At 34.7% G+C, this 25,730-nt stretch overlaps 1 protein-coding gene across 10 annotated transcripts in view; it reads right to left on the bottom strand.

Annotated features, from left to right (window-relative positions):
- The window catches only part of LOC102513647 (UPF0462 protein C4orf33 homolog), a 577,478-nt gene that overhangs the window by 551,341 nt on the left and 407 nt on the right, over nucleotides 1-25,730 (bottom strand). For 9 of the 10 annotated variants that reach the window (XR_004313736.1, XR_004313740.1, XR_004313741.1 and 6 more), the window contains exons 2-3: nucleotides 10,341-10,398; nucleotides 4,685-4,865 (exon numbers count right to left, since the gene is read on the bottom strand). Coding sequence is in view for 7 of the 10 variants with exons in the window: in XM_014555467.2 (XP_014410953.1) it covers nucleotides 4,685-4,865; nucleotides 10,341-10,398 (239 nt within the window). In the remaining 3 variants the exon portion in view is untranslated. Of the gene's footprint in view, nucleotides 1-629; nucleotides 825-4,684; nucleotides 4,866-10,340; nucleotides 10,399-25,730 lie in introns of those variants that run through there. The other variant, XM_032463460.1, reaches the window with a different exon arrangement.

Genomic DNA, 25,730 nt, shown 5'->3' with positions numbered 1-25,730 from the left:
TAGATGGGTTTAAATTTTAAAAGTTTAAAGTTTAAAAAAATGCTTTAGAGCACAGAACTCATCTCATTAGGAAATTAGCTTCTAAACTTGGTTTGCTTGTTGGCTCAGTCTATAAAGCATATAGGTGGGTTGGCGTGTGTGTGTGTCGAACTTACTCAGTGGAGTTGAATTAGGGATTACAAATATCCTAAAAAACATTGGGTATCATAACTATGTGAGAAGCTCTCTCTAATTTTGATATCTGTAAGACTAGTTTCATGAAAAAACATCAATTATGATGAATTTAAATCAGGAAGTAGGTCAACCGTAAGGAAATATCATCATCTCAGTCACCTGTGTGATTCTGCATAGTCTACCTACTTTAATGCTTCTAACTTTGTATGATGTCTATAATAATAAATGTGGGTGGGACTCACATACATTTTGCAACCCAAATAGAATGTTTAAGAGTTTAATGTTTTTTTAAAACTATTTGGAAAGCTAGCCTAAAGTAGCAAGCAGTCTGTGTGAGTTAAAAGAGAACTTACAGGTAGAGTTCCACCTCCAGGTACTGTTTAGTCTTGCTGTTCAAAAAAAAAAATTCAACAACTGCAAATAAAAAACAATCATCGTATTGAGAAATTTAATCTGGAAAGAGTCGAGAAAGTAAACATTTAGAGAGGTTGCCAAGTGGGAACTCAGGAAGCCAGACTGGGAGAAGAATTGCAGAGCATGGATGTTGTCAGAGGCTCCATCTCCTGCACTGGCCGTTCACGGAGGGGGACCACCTGCCAGACGCAGACCTTGGTGCTCAAACATCCCCGCGGGCATCTGAGGATAACATCCTGAAACCACAAAGAGTCAGGACAAGAATCCTGACTGTGTGATCCCCACCCCTCCCTCCTGGCCATGGAGTCTGCTGTCACCTCATGTCCTCCACACCTGGGTTGCTATTTTCAGTCCTTGCCTAACATCTGAGGGGAAATGGAAGCTCCGGGGACTCCAAGTGAGTTCACCGATGCCTTTAATTACACTTCAAATCCAGAAGGGGTCTGCCCTGACAGTGCACTCTGTTAATTCACCCTTACCGTGGTGACGACCCAAAACGTGAAACACCCCACAGGAATTCTGTTTTAGTCAAATAGAAAAAGCTAATTCCAGTAGGGCTATCATAAAAATGTTACAAGGCAAGTTCATAAATTTTGATTAAAAAAATGAATTCCTCTTTAAAAAAAAAAGGAAAGTAAATATTTGTAAAGAGTCACATTTTGAAGAAGGAAAATCTAGTGGCTTATAAAAATTAAAGTTTTATATTCAACGTTACTGCACACTATTTTAGAAAATCCAGTGTAACGTTCTTGGGACCTTGTGAATATTAAAAGTTAAAGCAATTTATCTGTTGTCTATGCAAAACATTCTGCTTCAATTCTTTCCCAAAGTAATTTCATTGAAACATCAATTCCACAGAATTTCTATAGACAGTAGATATTTAATATGGGAGGCAGCTTAGAATCATAGTTGATTTCAAATTGTGCCTAAGCCACTCACGCAACCTTGGACAAATTTCTCAACTGCCTTATGTAGCAGTTTCCTAACCTGTGAAATGGAGATAAAAATGATATCTACGTCATAGAACTAATGCATGAAGTTCTTAGAACAGTGTCTGGCACATAGTAAGTACTTAATAAATTGTAGTAGTCATTGTTGTTATTAGTATTACTGATATAAAAAGAATATATAATATATAAAGAATATATATAATATACAAAGACTAAATATATATATAGTTTATATATTAAGTATTTATATATATAAATAACAAAGGAAAATATATTCGTGTATGTTGGGTTAATAATATGAAACAGATGTCTCTTCTGAAAGATTTGGGAATTACTAGTTTATTAATAATATTCATAGTGACTCTCCAAGGGACAAATAGAGTTTTCAGTGTTTTCCAAAATTTCTTCCACTGGGATCTTTTTTTCCCCCTCAACATATTTCTCAAAACTAATGTCAATGAACATACTTGAGGGATGTAAGTAAATAAAAAGAGGATTTCAAAAATAATTTTTTAAAAGATAATACAAACTAATTCATCTACTATAAGGAATTTCTAACATTCTAGTTCTAAAATCAGACAACCTGGCTTTTTGAGTACTAGCTCCATTATTTATGTACTGTGTGATCTTAGGTAAGATAATGAACTTCTCTGAGCCTCTGCTTCCTCATTTGTAAAATGGTGATAGTAACCATGCCTATCTCACAGAATTGCCATGACGATTAAACGAAACAATACTTGCAAAGCACTCACCAGAATGCTGTCCAGCTGAGGACAGAGATTCTGCTCAGGGCATCCTACGCACTGGAGTGTCTCCATTCTTCTACCCCTACCTTGTTAAGACTGTGACTTTCAAATGCCAAGAAGGCTTGAGAACCAGGAGAATTCATACATCTCCAAATATTTCTGGTTAAGGACACGTTACTGCTAGTGTAAGATTTTCTTGAATGATAACTTAAATCCCAACCATAAAAGGCCACCGCATAACAAATCATTCACCTTCTGAGACCCTTCATGACTGAGCCCTGCTAGGACCGTGTCATTACCAAGACTTTGGGGTCCAAAAGAAGCTGCTGAGAGAGCTCCTGTATTTTCTCCTGCTTTGTATGTGCTTGTTTCTGCCAGATTTCTGTATTCATTGTTTTTACAAATAAGGAAATTAATGTAATTAATTATATTGGGATTTGAATGGCACAGAGGAGGGGAGTTCTTTCTATCTGTAGCTAAACAGATACACTATAGCAAAAAAGTGCCACAACATAAGCACAAAATGAATATTAATTGTTAGCTTTCATTCCCATTCAGAGGTGGATCTAGGACTTATGGGACTAGAAGCTTATACAATTTGGGAGGACCCTGTCTGAAAGTAAAAATACAAAACTATGAAAACAAAATTAGACAGAGAACTTTAGAAGGGACCTATGCAAGTATAAGCCCTGAAGCATAACCTTCATTAGCTTTATAGTAAATCCACTCAGGGGACAGAAAATACATGTTCCTGCCTTCAAAGAGTTTTAAATACAATAAAGGAAACAAGATAGTACCTAAGAGTTTAAACTGCAGGCAAAAATACTACAGAAAATTCAATATGGGGATATGTAAATGCCACAAAGCAGCATATAATAAATTTCTAAAAAAAAAATGGAACAGCACATCTCTCTCTTTTTATACGTATAGTAGGAGTTCAAAAGGTAGAGTAATCACTATGAACTGGATTATCTTAGAAGGATTCACAGGAGAGGTAACATTTCAGTCAGGTCAAAAAGAGAGGGTTTGGGTAGGCAGAAAGAAAGGAAAACTCTGTGTGCTCAAGGTTCAAGTTATTTAACTTAAAATGAGCAGATCTGCTTAGTTGAGGCAGAGGTTTCTGGAAGGACAGTAATTGAACACAGTTTGAGGAAAAGCCAATCAAATGCCTTGAATAGCAATCTAACAATTTGGGGCTTAACCCTGCAAGCAAAATGGAGCTATTAATCTTCTTGAAAAAATGGAGTAACATAATCAAAACAGCATTTTAGAAGCACCAGCCAGGTCATTGTGGATAGGATAATCAGGATCAGGAAGACTCTGGGAGCAGAAACACCACCTGAAAGCACACTATAATAGTCTAGACAATCCTTAAGAAGTCATGCTGAGGATGGACACGAAGGGGCATGGTCAAGAGACATCCCCAGAGAAGAATCAACAGAACGCGATAAATGTTTGAGGGGGAGAAAAAAAGAAGAGATCATGATGACATCAGGATCTCAAGGCTGGTAACCTGGAGAATAACTCAACAGAAACTGGAAAGTCAGAAATAAAAGTGATTGTGTATGAGGACAAGCTCAGATTTACCATGAGAAGTTTGGGTAAAGAAAGAATATATTCAGGTTTTGATGTCCACAACAAAGTTGTAAATATGGTTTCAAGAGAGATTTTAGAGAAAGAATTTCTTATTAAATTCTAGTACATCAAGAAGTGAATTTTTAAACAGGACAACAGCATATATTGGAAGGTTTTGGATTTGGAATCAAGAGGCCTCAGATGTAGACACAGGTATGTTTAAGGTAGCAAGACTAATAGATCCTCACAGGTAGAGTTCCAGTACACTATGATTCCATGAAAAGATCATCTTATTTCCCCTAAGTTATTCAACGAAAACTGTAAATTACAAAAACATAAAATATCTGGATGGAAAATCCTTCTCAAAATATACAGCTACTTTTTTTTAGAAATAAGTATCACAGTACTACTATGAAGTTTTTAAAAAATAGAGTTTTATAGTTCTAGAACTTAGAAGATACCATCAATTTAAATTTAAAGATGCATGCTTTACAAATACCACTCAACACCTGAAATAAATCAATTATCTATATTTAATACTTGGACTAACATTTTCACATGAATTGCTAATTAATACCGTTTCACAAGTAATTTTCTTAAGTGCCTATCAGATATAGACTGTTCACTCCAAAATCTCTAATTCCAGGTCATACAATTTTTGACACCATCTTTCTATGTCATTGAATTTTCAGATATTCAGGATGTGGAGCATGAGGTATTTGGAAACTCTGAGAAGATGAATAGATATTATAAGAGAACACTACCATATATCACAAAATCTGCTCTTTCTCTCAGCTTTGGCACTCAAAATAGGAAATGTCTCACCTTCATACTTCCAGAGTCCATCAAAAGGTTGTCCTGCTTCATGATGTGGTGCTGGGGGATCATCAAAGAAAGGAGCATTCAAGTCCATCAGTAAGCCTTGGACCCCAGATCTAAACTTGGGAGTCATAGGCCTTTGCAGCACTGGTAAACTGTCCCACGTGGTGGTAATTCTATATTCCAACTGTCAAAATGAAACAGAAGAGCAAATGCCATGATATAAGTGAAGCAATGTTTTTCTTGCTCCCCTGGTCTTGATCAAATTAAACTGAAATAACATCTTTTACTAATATCCTCAAGGCAATCAACATCCCATTACATATTAAAGATTTCTATTAATTGCAGTAAAACGTTTTTGTGTGGTATTCAGCCATAGCAAAATTCATACAAAAATATTTAGAGGAATTGCTTTTTGTGACTTAATACACAGGTGCATTTATTTTTGTAGTATTTACAGTGTTTAATGATGTGAATTTGCTTTTATTCATTTGTTGGGGAGGAAGAAAACTTTCTTCTACACTTTTAGGTTCTTCTGGCTGGTCTAAGAATTAAATTGACATGAGACATTAACAGGAGAAAATAAAATTTAATTTGGCACATACAGGAACTCTACCTACATGAGAGATTTGAAGACAGAAAGGTAAAATGAGGTAAAGATGCCAAACTGAGCTAGAGGATGGGATGGGGCCCCAGGTTTCCAAGGATAGGAGGGTTATTCACTGGATGTTAAGAAAAGTTTGGTAGTCAGATGTTTGCCCTGCCATATACATGTGGCCACTTAGATAAAATTTATCTCTGGTAATAACTCTTTTCTGGGAAAAATTTCCAATTTAATTTCTTTTAGATAATTAAGGGAGAGGCAATATTTTCTCTTGAACTTGCAGGGACTTGACTAACCCCAGCTCAAAATAATCTTCATACAAAAGTGACACATTCTGAGGAGATTCATTCTGTACCCCTACACATTCCACAAATAATCAGTGAGGACGTACTATGTATGCCACTTCTCACTAGGTTCTGCAGATAAAGTTCAAAGTAGACAATGTAACCCCTGTCCTGCCTAAAAGACCATATAATCTTTATAATCAGAAAGAAAGACAAAATGTACATCCAAAAACTAATGAACAGTGAGTGAAGCATAGATTTAGAACCTGACTAAATAACACAGAAAAGTAATAGAAACATGGAGATAAATATAGGTTGCAGTAGTTGGAAAATGCTTCTTGGGACTTAAGGTTGCACAAGAAAGGAAAATGCATATGTTGAATATACCTATCTTGGATAGTTTATTCTGGATGTTTATCTTGCCTACTTCAATTTCAAGCTTTTTGAGAACTGAAAATAATGACGACAATCATTCAGCATTTATTCACATCCCATGCTAGCGTCTGACTATCCCCCAAAATGTATTAGAATGCTGCTCTTACCTGGGTACTCATTAAATGCTTATTGTAAATCAATTAATAAAACAAGTATTTCTTGTGTAACCACTATCTGCCTTTTCTGTGCTAGACGTTTGAACTATGGAAACAAGACACTTCCCTTGCACTTAGGTAACTCACAATCTAGTGTAAAAGAAAACTGTGAACAACTAATGAGAAAACTGTGAAAGTGCTTTAATAGAAGTGTGCAAGCACAGAGCAGGGAGCCTCTAGTTCTGACAGCGGGAAATGGAAGAGTAGAGCGTGTATGCAAAGACCTCACAGAAGTTACAATTGAAAGATGTGTAGGAATAGGAGAGGAAAGGAAACAAATGTATTATAAATGGAGGAAATTGCTTAATCGCAAGCACACAGCCATGTGAAAGCTGAAAGGAGACGGGAGATCAGATATAAACGGAATGTAAGGTGCGTGGTGGGAGGTGGGGGATATAGTGAGAGAAATGACACTGGTGGGAGGGGGTGCAGATACTGAGAGTGAACATTAAAGTTTATGCTGAAGTCATGTAGAACTGATGTCAGGTTTCAAACAGAGAATTTACTGATGAGGTTTATGTTTCAGAAGAATTACTCTGAAGGATGTATAGAAGAAAAAAATACTCTAAGAAATTTGAAGTCTTATTCAAAATTTATTTTTCTATTCCAATTTTCTCTAATTACAATGGTAAGCTTTTATTTTCAAAGTTATAATCTTTATTTCAAATGATTCTGTGAAATGTTTGTAAGAGAAAAGGATCTTAAAGAATACAACTGAACTCAATTCAAGTAACAATGGAACTCTTTATTCCTTATCTACAACATAATACTTCTTGAATCTCCCAGTATTAGAAACACTCAGGCTTTCTCAATTATTCATTTCTCATTATGCAAAGAAAATTAACCAAAGTGATTCTGACTGAAGGAAAGAAAGGAAAATTTGGAGCCAGGAATAAATTACTATAAGCACTGAATGCTATATGTTTAAACAGCCATTTAGAAAACTACCCCATCATAGAAGCAAAAGAAATTTAATCTGCACAAAAGTTTAAAACTCCATATGCTCACTGGGATGATAACTCTTTTTTTCTTAAATATTCTCAAATTACGTGTAGCTCTGAGCTACTTTTGCTTAGAAAAAGAGTTGGAGCAATTTTTTTAATGTATTATGTTTAAGGATTTTTTTTTCTTTTCTTATAAATAGATCACATTTTTTTCTAATATCCCAAAATAGTCAAAGGCATTCTTCTGGCACTTTGCAAATTTCAATAAAAATAACATCTTTAGTAAAATTTCAAAATATCAAAGTTATCATAATTTTGTAGGAAATTTTAGTTGTTTTGTTGTATAGTTTAGAAATATCAAATGCCAACAAGAAAATTTATAGGACGAAATAAAGTTAATATGCATAGACAAGAATCACGCTTTTTATTCTAGTATTCAAATACTGTCCGGTATGAAACTTCTGAAGTGAGATATTTATTAAAAAAAATCTTAAATGCAAAAAACAAAACAAAACAAAACCCCACAATACCATACACAACAGTTTTAGATATCCTTATGCTCAACTATTGATATAATTAAGATGTAGCCCCTCCTCTTTCTAAAACAGCTTGATGTTTACCAAATTCTCAGCTGCTTAAAGTCTGCTTTCTGTTAAATTTATTAAATTCCCACTGATGCCAGCACCACCAAGGACAGAATTTGGACTGATGAGCTTTGTTTTATTTTGTTTTAATCAGGCTTCCACAAAGGAATATTACACTACCTGTAGTAACAGAGAGATGTTTTTTGGCCCCAAATGCTATGACACTTGAAAGACTCCTACATTTTTCAAACTGGAAGAAATAAACTTCTAAAAGTCAATAAAAGACCAAGTAACACTTTTAATGGGCATGTTTTATTCAGCTATATAAACTTTTCTTGTTAAATTTCTTTTTAAAAAGTCTCTATAGAAAAATCACCAAAAATTTTCAAGTGATAATAATAGGAAACCAAGCTGTATTAAAGGTAGGACCAGGTTGTATCAAAGATTAGAGAATTTTATTTCTAGATTCCTTACCCACATCTGTAAGGGTAAAGAGTTACAGAGAGTTAATGCAATTACGTTGCGTCGATAGAATCAATGTAAATACACAGTCTGGGTAACCACACTACAAACTGCTTACTGTATCATTTCTTCAATTACAGGGCTTAAAATTTATACCCAGCTCTTGTTAAATAAGTACCTCTATTCTCTACCTTGCCTATGCAGACAAAGCCCTAAAAGAGAGCCAATAACTTACATAGGCCTCTATAGCCATTTTTTATCCTTCTGATAAATACCTTTGAAGACATATTTTTTTTAGATCTAATACTACCACTGAGTTATGACTCTTTTTTTAAGATTTAACTGTAGATGGGCAAAAAAGTTATAAAATCAAACTGATGTCATTCTCCTTGTAGGGGACTCAGCTTATGTTTTATAAAGTATATGAAGTGTCAAAAACAATAAAATTTTTAGCTTTACGTAATAAGATCTAAACATAGTTAATATTTTATATGTTTATTAAAATCACTGAGATTGTTATTTTGAATCTGGGAAAATATGCATGTATTTAGCTATTACTGCAAAGTTGCTCTGTAGAACAAAATGGTGAGGCTGTTCATAATCTAAATTTAAACATCTGAAATATAAATATATAAAAGCATACATGTACATATATACTAGGTAATCTAGTAATCCTATGTACTGACACACATTTATCAAATTTAGATAGGACTTAAATGTATAACATTTTTACTCTCAAGATATAAAACACTATTTAATTTTAAATTTTAATTATGCTTTACTTATAAGAAAGGCATAGAACAAAATAAGAAAATAAGGCTTAAAATTATATAAGATCTCCTACACACATTTTTAGCAATTAAAATAGTGATGATCTAGATACAAATAATATTATCAAAATAATACAGAATCTGAATCTGGAAAATAAAAAGTTGCAAGATCTTCACTGAACTGTACAAAATTAAAACACCATAAAGCTTGTCCCGCTGTAGAACAAGGTGATCTCTGAAATTACAAGGCAGTGAATTCAGAATCATAAAAAGGAAATATTACTTCATAACCTTTAGTTAACCTGTAGCTACAGTTCCATAGGAGGTCATAAAATCAAATTCTGTGGTTGGATTTAAAAGCTGGATAATTTTATAGCCACTCATAATACCAGGGTTCAAGCTCATTGCCTTCAGCAGCTGGAATGGAACTCTTTGATCATTCGTATCAATAAACCACAAGGTATGAAGGTACTGGTACTATGTGTTGTTTTAAAGATTAAACACTGTTTTATTGGAGTCAAATAACACTGTTTACCACATTAGTTGCCTTTCCCACATGTGTAGAGGCCTGAAGGGGCATAGAAGCCACAGGCAGCTGCCCTCATAATTCAGAATTCATCATTCTTTTACGGAGTCTTCCCATCAACTTACAGACCCACGTGCCCAGTAAGCTTACATTTGCTACAACACTGGCATCAGATGGATGCTAGTATTCCCATTTCCAGGTTATTTCACCTGAGCGATCTGATGTTTCCAAGCGGAAGCTTTACTTTTCCAGAATACCCACGCTTCTCCCTTACCTGGTGCTTTAGCTTGTAAAGACACTTCTTACTGCTAATATTTGCCCAAAAAATACATTTTACAGTGTTCTATCCACACAAATATTTAAATTGCTTTTTAAAATGCACTGTCCTTTCATCATTAAATATGTTTTTAAACTGGTATTTCCTGCCTCTGTGCCTTTTTTCATTCTGCCTCTATCACCAGAATGCCATTCTCTGCCCCTCCCAAGTCAAGGCTTCATTTAAATTCTAGTTTCTCCATGAAGTGATCCCTGATTTTCTCAGATGAAAGTGATACTCTAAGCTCACTCTCCCCACCCACTCTATATGTCCAAAATATTACAACTGTATTTCTAATATGTATCCATTTCTACCTTATTTTAAATGTACGCATAAATCAATGTGACTTACATCTTGCTTAGCTCTCACAGAATGTAAAAATTTTATAAACAGTTGCTGTACCTAAGTCATCCCTTGTGTGCTTCTCATCTAGTCTAGTATCTTCAAGGTGCCAACTGCTCAGCAAGCACTTGTGGCACAAAAGAATAATTAAACGAATGAGGCTTGTTATTTATTGCATAATAACACGTGAAAAATCACTCTGCAACGTACCTGTTACCAATATTTTTATATAATTCTTACCTCTCCTCTTCCAGCTGGCAGTTGTTCTCTTTCTTGGTTACTTTTGAAAATTTCAGTCCTTTAAAATAATGATAAGAAAATTAATCCCCATAAAAAATACAGAAATAAATATAATTTGTACATCCAGTATTTATATGAAAAGAAATATGGCAGTAAAAATATATAAATAAAAGAATGCTGAGACTGTCATTATTTTAAACACAGTCTTGTGGTTGTTTCTGGGTAGAGTTGAATAAAGCACCAAAAATATCATTTTGTTAACCTGCTTCTTCCATCTAGTGGCAAAAAGCAGTAAGAAACAATGTCCTAGAAAAATACTGTGAGCAAATGGTTCTAAGTGCCATTTCAGGAATTACTTGATGGTGAGAGTCCAACATCCAAGCTTTAAGTTATGAGTATATATTAATTATAAAAAAATAATTCTAGCAAATTGTCAGGGTTCAGCTGGGATAACTGTTAAATTTACTTACATTCATGAATGTATTTATATGTTTTAACAAAGACTTCTGCAACATATATAAAAGTGTATATAAAAGTATATACCAACTACCCTGCATTAAATTGAAATGGATTTGTTTTTGTATATATAATTATATTTCTGGATCAAATTGCTGGATAACTATTTAGAATTCCATTATTTCATCAGCTATTACCACAGGGCTACGGTGCTATTATAAGTTTCAAGAAGTACAATTGAGAGCCACTAAAAGTGACCTGTCCCATTGGAATTACTAGTTAAAATGCTTTTGCAATAATAGGCAGTGAAATACTTTGTGACTTGAAGCATGGGGTTAATTGGAGGGGGAAAAGAGGAAAAGTTTAAAGGAGATACAATCATCTGTTCAGCATCGTTAGGGCTGCTTCAAAGGCATTAATGAAAAGTAACATGCAATACACAACATAATTGTGCATTCTCTGCACTCTCAAAGGCCACCAGCTAATCCCTAATACATGAAGTTTGACTGCCCTTCTAACACTTTCTGTTCGCCTCGCTGCAAATATAATTAATGTTCTAGAAGTTAAATATGGGTTACACAGAAATGGCAAAAACATTCTCCAAGACAACAAGCTTTTCCCCCTCCCCTATTCAAGTGAGCCAGCTAACAATGTGTAATGGTAATATAAATGAAAGGTGGTCAATATATTAAATCAAAAATATATTAAGACTACATAAAGGAAAATAAAAGTATTAGTGAATGCCATGATTATTTAAAATTCAAGATTTTGTATTAAAAGAAGACTTTTTGTTTGTTTCCTAATTTTCAAGAACTGAAAAATCCTGTCTTAACACCTTCAACCCCCAAAGCAAATTTGAGTATAGGATTGAGTAAGGATTGGCTGCTGGGTTTTCTCCTCTCCCTAGCCATCCTCCCTGCTCAAATGAAAGCAGGCTAAAGTTTTATGTTCTGCTATATGTGGGAGAGAAGGAGGAGAAATACAGTGATGACACAGAGAAGGTGTGAAGCAAAGAAGATGAGATCATAGGGCAAAGCTATCTGGGAAAACAACAGGCAGAAGGTGGTTTCTGCAGTATTCTTGTGGCCAGTCTCCCTGGATTAGGCCAAGGAAAGGGTGCCAATTAACTGGAATATCCCAAAAAGCCACAAGATCTGAAGCCTCACCCCGAATAATTAAATTGACACAAACAATTGTTGCTATATGATACCAGCAATAGCCAGGATAGGGATGGAATCCGGTGGCCCAGTAGGACTCCTGGAACCTGTGGTGGAACCTAGCCTGGTACTCATCATTACATTTACTTCACAATCATGTGTTTCCAGATTATAAGCAGCTGAAATGTGTGGATCTCTCTTATGGTATTATAATATAATTTTACTAAAACTAGAGATCTTGGTATTTAAAATTTTGTTTCACAATGAACAAATTCAGTTCCTGAGAAGTGAATTTCAGGCAAACTGTATACATAGTTACAGGCATTAATATTTTATTCATTATGTTTATCAGTTCTTTGACCTTGGTCAAATTATGTAACTTCTTTGAACCTCAGTTTCCTCATCTATAAAATAGGGATGATAACACTCACCTGATAAGGTTTTTATGAGGAACTATGAGAAAATGCTTATAAACTACTTGGCAAGTAGTAGGTGTTCAATAAATATGAAATATTATCATTTATGGGATACTTAGTATATACTAAGAATTTTTTGTACAGTATCCTGCAAATAGTGTGGTATATAACATTTGTTTATATGTGCTTGTAAAACAAAATTAACAATGTTCCCTCTGGTGCAAATACTTCCTTATCATTGATTACTTTTGTAAATAGGCATGGAGATTTTTGTAAACAATTTTCAAAGTTGCCTCCAAGTGCTTGAATATCCAATAAACAATTACAATTAAATATATGTTAATATTTTTGTCTTGCTTTTTTTGGAGTTTTTTAGAAAATCTTAGCTGAAAAGCTCAAGATTAGTACAGGAAATTTAAAAATACATAATTTAAAACAAAAGGGACAGATGAATAATAAAAAGAAAACATCTGTTAAAGAACAAAAAGAAGGTAAAATAATTATTAAAAACTTCTAATCCCTGAAGAATTGAAGTACTCATGCATTTCTGAAAGTCTTGCAACCTATGTTTATATGAAGCCATGAGCTCAGAGAAAGAAAAACAGGTCATTTCAAAGCACCCAATTGATTTTTTTGTCCTATGTGAATCTGAGTTGGAGGGAGGCTATAATATGGTAACATTTTTTATAAAAACTTAGAGAACAGAGACATATTTTCATATTTGGATAGAATACATTCAATACTAAATGCCTATTCATGATTTGCAGCTTTATACTATGTACTTAAAGAGGAAGATATACAGAAGGAATTGTCATAATTTGCACACAAATACATCTGAGCTATAAAGCCCATTCACTCTTGTTTACTCTTCTGAAGCCAACTTGAAATTATTAGTTGATCACTTTTAACTTGGAAAATATTTCTGAAGGACTCCCAATATTCCCAAAAAATACAAGATAACTTTAAATTATTTTAGGCTTCTAGATAAAAGGTCTTTCTTTCCATGTCACATACTTGCTTTTTCTTCCTGAGTCTACATACAGTTTTAAATAAAATCTAGAGTAACAAATATGCTCCAGTTCTGACTCAAACTATGGGACTTTAGTGTAGAATTTTTTTTTACACAACATCAAACCTCTCTGATTTACACATACCAATCTACATGTCCCATGGAATACAAGATTTGATGCTGAACATTATTCAACAGTTCTAACCTATTCTAATTATTGACTAGCAAAAGGGCCTCTGGCATCCAGCTTTCTTTCTCATCTTTTGAAATAAAATTCTTCTAGAATTTTCTGCACATGCTCCAGAAAAAGTTTACTCCAACTTCACAACCACTTAAATGTAATTCTTTCACGATAAAACTTTATCTGAAACTCTAGTAATTAGAAATATTTACTAGTATAACCAATATATTCCATTTTCTGTAATACCTATTAGAAATTTTACTGCACCAATTTTATTGTAAACACATGGTAAAAAAGAAAAAAAACACTCAAACAAAGTTTTTATAGGACAGGAAGAATTACCACCCTCTCTAACAAATGGTCACATCCCTGCAGAATTGAAAAATGTTAAAAAATTAAATAATTGAGTCAAATACCTGTTTGGTAAAGAGCAGCATGCAGGGACTCAACAGCATGCTGCAATAAGAATTAGGATCAAGACTGCCTTCATTTTAAAAAATTTAAAACAAAAATACATTTTGAACATTATTTATATCTTAATATATCTCAGCAAGGTTAAGGCATTAAGTTTCATTATTTACTAGAAAGTTTATGATTGATAATGTTTACTGTCCTTGGTTGTGTTCATTTATTGGTAATGATATCAGATCAGTGTGGCAAATATATGGTCAGAACAAGGTGGCAAGACTAATATCACACAGCTTAACTCTGAGAGGGCCACTATATAGTCAATATAAGCAATGCTTACTTCTCTTAATATTGTTTGTTCTTTTAAAACATTATGAAAGTGTTATTAATGGAGGGAAACTCTCCGTTTATCTTCTCATTATTTGTGTAAGTCTAGGGGAAGTATTTTCAGCAACTCTTAACTTACAATCAGCCTTTAGCCTTATTATGATATTTGTTGTAGCTATTGCACTAAAATCTTCATTAGGAAACAGATCATCATTAATTAAATTATTTTCATTTATTCAAAATTATTTCTAGGGCCTATTGAAACAAAGCATTTAGCTTATACTGCAGTGGGGAAAAAGCAAATTAGGCACTAATCACGTTCCCAAGAAGCTCACAGTTTAGTTGAGAGATAACTGAATAGATAAATCAAAATGCAAAAATGATAAAATGCAGTAAGAAAGATATACAGAAATAAAGCTTACAAAATTTGGGGGAAGAGAGTTTACTAGCAACAGAACAAGAACATTGAAGGTTGGATGGGATGTGGGCATGTTCTAAGAAAAACGATTTAATTCACTCATGTTTGGGCAAATTACTCTATTGGACACTAATTTAGATTTGTCCACTCTGTGAGAGAAAACTGAAAAAAAAAATGTGGTAATTTCCTTCCCCACTAACCAAAATATGGTCAGGCTATATGATACAGTTTTGAACTTCTTCACTCTTGCACTGCAGGGCCTAAAGCAGAAGTTACCAGGAACCTAGAATTCAATCAACACATCCAGTTGTGTGTGTGTGTGTGTATGGAAAGATAGGTAAGACTAGGCTCAGAGGCACTGAAGTGTTCAATTTGTAAAAAAGGGAGTGCTTGGAGAGTTTTCTGAATGAGAACTATAGAGAGAGATTTAGGGAATTAAAAGATTTTGTATGGAGGTAGAGAACTCATGCCTCACTCCTATGCAGAGCCCTGGGATGTGACAGAGCCTTTGACTGGGTGGGATGGAAATTTGAGGAGAATGACCACAAAGAGAATAAAAGATTTCTGTGTCCAAACTTGGACAAGAAGCAGTGGAGTCATGAGTTCAAGGGAATATTGTGGTTTGTACTATAAAATTAATAATGGTAACCAGTGTAGATGAAAGAAGAGAGGACCCTTCCTTCCAAAAATATTTTGCACTAAGCAAGACTCCCAGAATTCTTAAAGCATCCCAGGAAAAGTGAAAAGACACTTGAAACATGATTGATACAGAGTATCCTGTCAACAAGGTATGTGTGGTCTGGGAATAGATTATCTGTTTTAGATAAATAATGAAATGTAATATTTCTTTACCCCTGTTATAAAAGCAAAGTTTCTATCTGCTACATGTTCAATTATTCAAGAAATATGTCAAGTTCCTACTTTGTCAGGCATGATCCTGAGGAATATCTCACTTGGAGGTCATACTTGAATGAGGGGAATATACATACATTAAAATATGTTTAATATGCTAGGTGGCAATAAGTGCTAAAACAAAAGTAAATCAGAGTAAGCAAAATAAAGAATGAGCAAGAAGTTGCTATTTTATATGACACAGTCAGAGAAAGCCTGTGTGTTAAGCAGACGTTTAAATTCAGATGAGGAAACTAGTCCCACAGACATCCAGGGAAATGTGTGTTTTAGATAGCATTACTAGTGAGAACAAAGATCTTGCAGCAAGACAGTGCTAATCATATTTGGATAACAGTGGAGTTGATGAAGCTGGAATGGAGACTATGAGAGGAAGACTAATTACACATGAGGTCTGAGAAATAAATGATTGAGATGGCAAGCCTTTCGTATTGCTGAGCACAGGTGTGGCATGACCTAACAGTACCTGAAAGTCTGTTTCTACCCATGAATGTGGTAACTCCTATGGGACTTGCTATGGGTCCTGCCATAAACAAATAGAAAAACTGAATAAATTACATGAAACCACCACTGTCAGATATTAGACAACAAGCAGTACAAGAAAAGGGAAACAAAGTGAGCCTGTAACTACTGTGGCTGTTGGCCTGAAAGCAATTTCTAGAACTTAGCACAAGGAGAGATTTTTAAAGTTTCAAAAGGATCAAAATGGTAGTAATGGGATGTCACTTCTGACAGTAGGCTATAAAAGGACTGCATTCTGTCTTGGGCGTGCACACTTGCTCTCTTGCTCTCCAAGATTGCTTGCTGTGGAGGAAGTCAGCAGCCATGTCACAAGGCAACCCTGTGGAGAGGTTCATGTGGTATGGAACTGGGTGTCAACAGCCAGTTGAGTGAGCTTGAAAGCACATCATCCCCTAGTCAAGCCTTCTGATGAGACTGCAGACCCTATAAAGAGCTTGACTATAATCTCATGGGAGACCTGGAGTCAGAACCACCCAGTTAAGCCATTCCCAAATTCCTAACCCATAGGAATTAAGAGATAATAAATAATGTTTTAAGATGCTAATTTGGGGAGTAATTTTATATTCATCAATAGGTAACTATTATAATATCCAGAATGAAAATTTAACCTGATGGGATTGACAGCAGACTAGACACCGCAAAGGAAGGTTCAGTGGATGTGAAGACACTCTTAAATAAGGCACAGAGAAGAAAAGACTGGAAAAGAAATGACTGGAATCTCAATGACCTATGTAACTAAATTAAGCAGGCTTGACTGAGGAGAAAATAGAACAGAAAAAAGTATTTTTTAAAATTAATGGCTAAAAGTTTTCCAAGTTTTATTAAAACTACAACTCAGAGATCCAAGAAGCTAACAAAACCCCAGTTAACATAAATACCAAGAAATCCGTACCATGGCACATCATAAACACATTGCCAAAACCCTGTGATAAGAGGAAAATCACAAAAGTGAGTGAGCAAATTAAAAAAAGATTACAAACAAAGGAAAAAAGAATATAGCACACTGTATTAGAATATGCATAAATAAGAAGGAAGTGCGGTCGTATCTTTGTAACACTGAAAGTAAAAGTCAACTGAGAATTCCATGACCAGTGAAACTATCTTTCAAAAATTAAAGTAAGATAAAGACTTCTCAGAAAAGAAATTCTATGAGAATTCATCTCAGCAGACCTATACTCTAGTAAATATTAGAGGAAGTTCTTGAAGCAGAAGAAAATGATGCCAGAGAGGGGGAAAAAACACCTTTAAAATTCAAAAGAGTGAACAGTGCTAGAAGTGGTAAGTGTGTGAGTAGATACAAAAAAACTTACTATTCTCTATTTTTAAAAAATTTATAAAATATAATTGACTAATAGAAGCAAAAATAAAAACAATGTTTTATGGATAGAAGAGTAAAATAATGTATTCTAGTTGTATATTATATTGTGAATTCGAAGAGTAAAAGTTACAAAGCATTTACTCTTTGAAAGATATGTTTAAGAAAATGAAAAGGCAAGCCAAGCCATAGACTGGGAGAAATTATTTGCAATACATATATTTGTCTAAGGACTCGTATCCAGAATATATTTTTCAAAACAGCTGAATTATAAAAAGACAAACAAAAATTGGCAAAATATTTGAATAGACACTTCACAAAATAAAATACATGAATGGCCAGTAAGCACATGAAAACACAAATCAAAATTATTGGTCAGCCAAGAAATAAAATTTAAAATCACACTTGAGAAACCAGCCTACCCATACTTGAAGGTTTAAAATTTAAAAGACTGACAATACCAAGGTTGGTGAAAATGTGAAACAACTAAAATTGTCATGTATTGTTAGTACTATAAAATGGTAAAGCCACTTTGCAAATAATTTATCATTTTCTTAGAAGGACAACATATAGTTACCACATGATCCAGTAATTTCTCTCTCAGATATTTACCAAAGAGAATTAATAACATGTTTGCAAAAATACTCATATACAAATGTTCATAGCACCTTTATGCAAAATAGCCAGCATCTGGAAGCAACTCAAATGTCTACCAATAGGTGAATCAATAAAGAAATTACAGTATATCCATACAATGGAATATTTCTGAGCAATAAAAAGGAACAAACTACGGACATGCAACAACACAGATATATTTCAAAAACATTGTGCCAGTGACAGACCCCAGACAGAAAAGATTGGAACTACAGTATATAATTATAATTATATGAAAGTTCTAGGAAAGGCAAAACTGTACGGAAAGAAAATAAACTAGTTGTTGCTTGCGTATGAGGGTGGGAGCAGGGATTGGCTACAGACAGGCACAGGAGATGTTTTAAAGTAATCAAATTATACATTTTATTTTTTGTAAATTTTACCCAAATTATATTGTTTTTAAAAAGTAGAACCCGCCTTCTGTTTAGAGAACAGGTATGGGGTGAGGATACAAGGGAGCAGGGCAAGGGGAACAGCAGGGAGACTCGTTCTTTTCAAAGACTACAGTAATAATTCAGGGTTGCAAAATTGCAACAATCCAGGAAAGATGATAGTGGTTTGGGCTACAGTGGTAGTAATGAAGGTGTTAAGAAGTGGTGAATATGAAAATGAATATATGTATGTATATGCATGACTGGGACGTTGTGCTGTACACCAAAAATTGACACATTGTAATTGACTGTACCTCAATTAAAAAAAAAAAAAAGAAGTGGTGAGATTCTGGATATATTTCAAAAGAGGAGATGATTAGATTTGTCAATGAATTGGATTTGGGTCAAATGATAACTTTTCATCCTGAACTGCAGAAAGACTTGCCATTTAAGATAAGACAAATTTGGGGAGTATCAGGTATGGTGGCTAAAAAGAGTTTAGTTTTAGACATGCAAATATGAGATGCTCATTTGACAACTTAGTGGCAATATGAAGAGCTGTATACATTCATGCACACATTAGGAGGATGAAGATATACCTTTGGGAATCATTAGCACATATAATGTATTTTAAATCATGATACTGACTGAAGTGACCAAAGGAGAAAATATATAAAAAGAAAAGGTCTGAAGATTGAGCCTTGGCAAATTCCATTGTTAAAGTCTGAAAAGAGAAGGAACAAGCCAAGAAAAATTAGGAGGAGAACTGAGAAAGTGACATTCCCAAGATAAGTGAGGGATATCCAGGAGGGAACAATCAATGTTGTCAAATTCTGATATATAAGCAAGATGATGTCCAAAAAGATTATAACAACATAAGAGCAAATCATCGAGATAACATTTCTTACCTCTCAGAATAGCTAAATCTTGAAAGCATGATAACATACTCTGGTAGAGAAGCTGTCTCATAACAGGAACTATCATACTTTAAAGGTGGAAATGCAAATTTCTCTATGGCACATGATTCTGTACTTTCTAGCAAAATTGTATATGGCATATGTGTTTGACCTTTGACTCAGAAAATACTATTCCTAGGATTATAGTCCAAAGATATTCTGGCAAAAATACAAGTCTTTATGAAGTAAATAGTTAAGCAGCAGAACAGCAATCTATTTCCTTCTTTTCTATGGGGATGGCCTAGGTAAAAAGAAAGTGACCCAGTCAAATCTCCTTGTAAACCAGATTATGACAAATCTGGTGAAATAATGATATTTGCTAGCAAGATATTCCTTGTCAATGGAATGCTTTTGGCAGGATATATTTGGTTGGCTTAAGATTGCTTATGATTAAAATAAAATCCTAGATTTGGATTTGTGGGGCATATGTCCCTGGAAAATGTCACATAAGAAATGTAAAAATCTGAATATAAAATGGAGATGTTTATTGACTAAAATATAGCCCCCTTTGGTGTTAAGTCCTGTAGCTGAAAACACAAGGCCTGTTGCCTCTGCCCTTTTCACAGGGGATATTGTCTAAGTCTACCCCTCACCCAGTTTTAATTAGCCGTGCTAAATGAGAACCTTTGGAATTGCCTAAATTCTCCGCAGTCATTAATACTAAGCAATACAGAATTCCAGGAGGGCAACAATAGATCACTGTTCAAATTAAGGAAAAGGTTAAGACGGGAGTTTTGATTCCCATTGACCCCCTTTTTAACAGTCCTAGCTACTATATAAGGCATAAGGTTCCTGAAGGTAGGCAACAGACTGTCAAGGATGAAACAAGGTGGTTCCTCTGATTGCTTCAGTTACACCTAATACGGTGAAAACTATGTAAGAAGTGCAACAGGCCAAAGGGGCCTGGGATGCCATTATGCATCTAACCTAATATCTAACGTAATGCCTTCTTATCAATCCTAAATTCACACTCTAGCTAGACACAGTTTGCATTTTTATGGAATGGAAATCAGTGTAAATTTACGGTATTGCCAGAGCCAGAGCAATACAGTAAATTCCCTGACATATTACCATAATCTAGTGAGTCAGGACTTGTACTAAAGAACCATAAAGAACAAGTTAATGCACTACATTGATGCTATTATGTTAATTGACTCCTCAGAGGAAAAAGGTCAAGAAGAATTAAGAACCATAGTCACCTTTATGACAAATAGAGGATGGCTGATAAATCCAGCTAAAATTCAAGTCCAGCCCAACATAAGAAATTCCTGGAGTAACCTGAGACATTCCTCAAACTGTGGGGAGTAAGTTACTGTCTCTAACAGACACTTTCAACAAGCAAGAAGAGCACAGCTAGGACTATTTGAGTTTTGGCAAAATCACATTGTTCCTGTTAGAATACTGTTAGCTCCTGTCACAAAGTCATCAAAAATAAATTTTATTTTAGGTGGGGTGGTAAGCATAAAAAAAAGATTTGCGGAGGATGGTGGCACAGGGAGCCCAACTATGACCTCGTGATCCAACTTCTCAGATTATATAATATTCACCTCCTAGAATATATGCAGATGTGAAGCCTTTGGGAGAAATTAAACAGGGCTACTCAGCAAAGACCTCTTGGGTTTGGACTTGAAAAATTACTGAGGCAGCTGCTCTTAATGAGCCCATTTGAAAGACAGATGCTAGTTTGTTTCTGGGTATTGGTCAAATGGCCACCCGGCTCCTACCACCACAGAAGGGTATCAAATAATTTTGAGGCTGGATATCAATCCTGCCTTGAATGACACCAGAGAGACATTGAACAGAGAAAAGGCAGCACAGCAAATCTCACTGACCAGGAGGAAATGCTACGTGGAAGAATACACAAGGTGGGAAGTTCAGGGGAAGTGTACTGAATATGAGAGCAAGTTGCTCACAGAGCCAGTGAGAGAGCCCTCCAAGGATCTCCCTTCCCCACAGTGCTCAGTGGTCCAAGTCCTGTGATTCTTTCCCAGCCAAGAAGCAGCTGCCTGGTTCACTAATGGGAGTTCCTGCCTTGAGGACCACATTACTGTTTGGAAATTGGCAGCTATGTGCCTTACTGATATAAATAACCTTGAGGGGAGGCAAGTCTGCAAATTTGGCAGAGTTGAGAGCTGCCAGTTTAGCAGCCGGAGAATTAGGCTCCTGATCTCAGAGGAGCATTTGGATATTCATAGACTCTGGGTTGTAGTCAACCACAAATGGGTCCTAGATCGTTAGGCAATGGAGGAATATCCTTACGTGGCACTCAATTAAGAAAACCCCTGTGGGAATTAAGAAGAATTAAAGTGGATCGTGTGGATGTTCACAAAAAAATCCAGTTCCCAGCTCAGAAAGGAGACTGGAATGCTAAGGCAGATGCCTTAATCAGATTCCTGAGCTAGCTACCTGGGTTCTTGCACTCAGCAGGTATGGAGGTTTGGATACCAAAGCAACCTATGTCTTACCTAGCACGGGTAAATGTTACATGACATCTGTAAAAACCTGTACCATAACACCTGGAATAAACCAAATGGGGCCCAGAATTTACTGAACAATGGACTCTAGTCACCACCCTTATAAAGGGGAATGTGGTATAGGAGAAGACATTTCTATTGAGAACAGAATGATCCCATAATATTAACAAATACACGATGTGTCAAATGTTACTTTAATCTCTCTTCTACAGCTATATGGTATAACAAAGAATTTGTAAATTTATTTATACAATTAAACAAAAAGGAAGATTTATGTAAACAATAATTTCCCAGGATAAGAAAATATTTAGGGAAGTTGAATTAAATCTCCCAACAGATATAACACTTATGGAAACCAACTGGCCGGAGAAGGCAATGTATTTGGCCTTAGAAAAATTATACACTCAAGTTAAATTCTTAATTCAGCACATTATTTTAAAAGTTCAAATAACTGTGGATAAACAAGGGGAAAAGAGTAACTGAATTGGTAAAAGACTTATGAAGCAGTATGGTCATTGTTAAGGTATTCTGTAGAGGGAATTCTTGCTCCTTATTAAAGCTGCTGGCTGAAATTTGTTTCTCTCTGATTACCAAGGGAACATACTCCAGGAAAGAAAAAAAGACAGGTGTCCCAGTCTTAATATTTCTGTAAACATGCTGATAACTGACTTCTTTAGGCTAAGGATATGTGCTATCAGGTGAGTCCTTATCTGTGGAATTCTCTTAGCAAGATTGTCCCTGGAATCTATGGATTTATAAGGCATGGCCAAGGGAGAAATGGCATATAAGGCCTTAACTAATCTAAATATAAAATGGGAATGGGCAACCCTTCTCTTACTATGTGAGATCAGCCACAAATCTCACTAAAAGACATCATCTATCACTGGCCAGAGAAAGTGTCTTACGCAGAAAGGAAACACCAAGATAGCCATATAGAATGAACTAGCTTTCTTTCTGACTTGCCTGAGCTTTTGGTTATTTATATCCTTGAAATTATTAGTAAGTCTAATTTGACAGTGAAATTTTCTGTTAGCTCCAGGATGCTAACATTTATATCTAAGATGGGAGGATATGACAATTTATACATATTTGCTTATATTAAAAAATGGAAGCATGAAGGGGGATGGTATAGCTCAGTGGTAGAGTGCACACTTAGCATGCACAAGGTCCTGGATTCAGTTCCCAGCAGCTCCATTACAAAAAAAAAAAAGTAAAATAAATAGATAAATCAAATTACCACCCCCAAAAAAGTTTAAAAAATAAATTATTTTTAAAAATGGAAGCATGAATTATAATTTTTTTAAATGGTTATCTATAGGGGTAGAGAGGTGATGGGTTGGAGGGAATCAGAATAGAGGCCAGAGTTCTCTGAGTATATCTTCATTTGTAGATTTGAATTTGAGACCTCTTAATATTTTAAATTATTAAAAAAAATTTTAATTCCCCCAAAGTAAAAGGGGAATTAAACCAATGAACTTAATTGTGTATTGACTTCAGTGCATATTGACTTCAGTGCATAATACATAGACAGAAACTACTTTCAAGTGACTTTAGAGACAGGAATTGGACTGTATATTTTTGGTGGGATATATGCTAAGGTCAAAATGAATAGGAAAAATAAAAATACCCTTTAAACTCTTTCTAGTAATCATATTCTTATTGATAGTGTTAATTTATTCAGTCTAGTGTGTGCATTGTAGGAAAAAAACAAATGAGATTATGTTGAAATCACTGAAAACCAATTTGGGCCCTATTAAAACAGAAACAGATGTAAAATGTATAAAATTAAGTAGGAAGTATCAATATGAAGTCATGATGCATTTTTTAAAAAGGACTAGGAAAAAATAATCAACCCGTTAGCAATAGGCACTCTTAGTATTCAAATAGTGGTCTTTAAAAATCATTTGCTACCAAGAGAAACCAAGATTTACTGGAGAAATGGCAAGCTCTATGTCTATAGCAGGCAATGTCCAAGATGAGCCCAGAACATCTTGTTATACCAGAAAGCAAATAAGCTACTAAAGACTACAAAGGTCATATCAAAAGACTTAGGAACAAACTTAAAGAGATTCCACTGGCCAAAGACAGAACACATTGACCACCAATGAGAAAACTGCAATGAATTGATATACATACAATATTTTTAAATCCATGAGCTCAGAAAGATATTTTTAAAAATATCACTGGTCATCTTTGGAGATTGCTGGAGAATCAAGTATTCAGAAAATAGTTAAATCAAAGGAAAAAAATCAAGCATTTATCTTGTAAAAACAGTGCTTCTTGGAATCTAAATAGTTGAACTGGGATAATTCAACAGCTAAGAAATATGGAAGTAAAGATAAAATTGGATTATCATTTATGGACTTAGGCAATGTTCATCAGTGGCTTCTAACATCACAAAATGGAGACAATCAGACATAATGCATCTCCTGATAGAAGAATCTTACAATACTGTCTATGAACTATTCTTACCAAAAATTGAACCTGGATGTAATCAAGTATCTAGATATAATTCACAGAAAATACAGGAGACAGATGGAAGCATGGGAATACAATTATCAAAATCCAGACTTCAGAGAATTGTAATTTTCATGAAATGAGTAACATATTTAGAATAGTGCCATAAATCACTGAGTATTTTCTCTTATGTTAGATTTTGTGGTTTGTCATTGTGAGGCTTATAAAACCCAGTCATTTCATATACAAAAAGGAAAGATGTCTTTGGATGAAGAAGACCTAAAAGATGGTAGAGCAAGAAAACCACATATAAATTGAGCTAGAAACCTGATGACACAGTAAAAATGTCAACCTCTACATCAAACTGCCAAGAAGTCTGCCATATCTCCTATTACCATTTAAGCTAGCTTGAGTTGAGCTAACTTTTACTTATAACTCAAAGCATACAGTAAAAAGGGACCACGTGCAATGAATATATGTAAAATCTGAGGCTCTATATCTTTGCAAGTGCTATCTACCTACCTACCTATCTCTTAAAATTTATAGAGTTGAAGAATAAAGTGGAAGACCATATTTCTTTCCTTAGTTTTTAAGCTGCATCAGAGACACATTTGAATATGAGGTTCCCCTCCAAATCTTTTTCAGTCACTAATCATTGAGAATCTTTTAGACATTAACTAGTTATGCAGAAGATAATATTGTGAAGAACCAAACTGTTTAAAGCCTGTGTTCTGTAAACACTCAAAACTGATGGATTTTGAACTTTTGTGACTAGATCTAAAATATGAACAAAACTCTTGAAACAATATATATACTTAGTGAATATGATATACTCTTTTATTTTCAATTCTAATTAATTATTTATGGTTACAACCTACTATTTGGATTCTATAATCTACTCCCTAGTGGGTTTGCAACTTGCAACTTGAAAAGTCACTGATATAAGTTAACCTACTTTATTGTTTTTGATAGAAGATAATCCTCTCAGAAAGGAAAACAGATACACTGTCACTGTTGCAAACAGTAAAATATTAAGAAGAGGAATGCAGATACTCACAACCTTGAGGTTTTCTGCACAAGCAGATTATAAGATCTTTTAGAACAAATTACTGCTAAATTTCGCCAGTTTCTGATACATGGAGATAAGTCTATTACAGTTATTGCCAAGTTGCTCAAGTTAGTGCAAGTTACTCAAGGGTGTGAAGTTTGGTTGCCAAAGTTTTCGTATCTTCTGAAGCTTATGACAAAAATGTGTTTTGATTTTTGACAAAAGCCAAGTTAGTAAAAGCATTTAGTATAGTTGCAGCCTGGGTTTTCTTCCTCTCTGATATTATATCACACTGTGGTTCATTCCCTACTC

This window comes from Camelus ferus, chromosome 2 (assembly GCF_009834535.1).
Source record: "Camelus ferus isolate YT-003-E chromosome 2, BCGSAC_Cfer_1.0, whole genome shotgun sequence".
Lineage (NCBI taxonomy): Eukaryota > Metazoa > Chordata > Mammalia > Artiodactyla > Camelidae > Camelus > Camelus ferus.
This window is presented reverse-complemented; position numbering and strand designations above follow the sequence as displayed.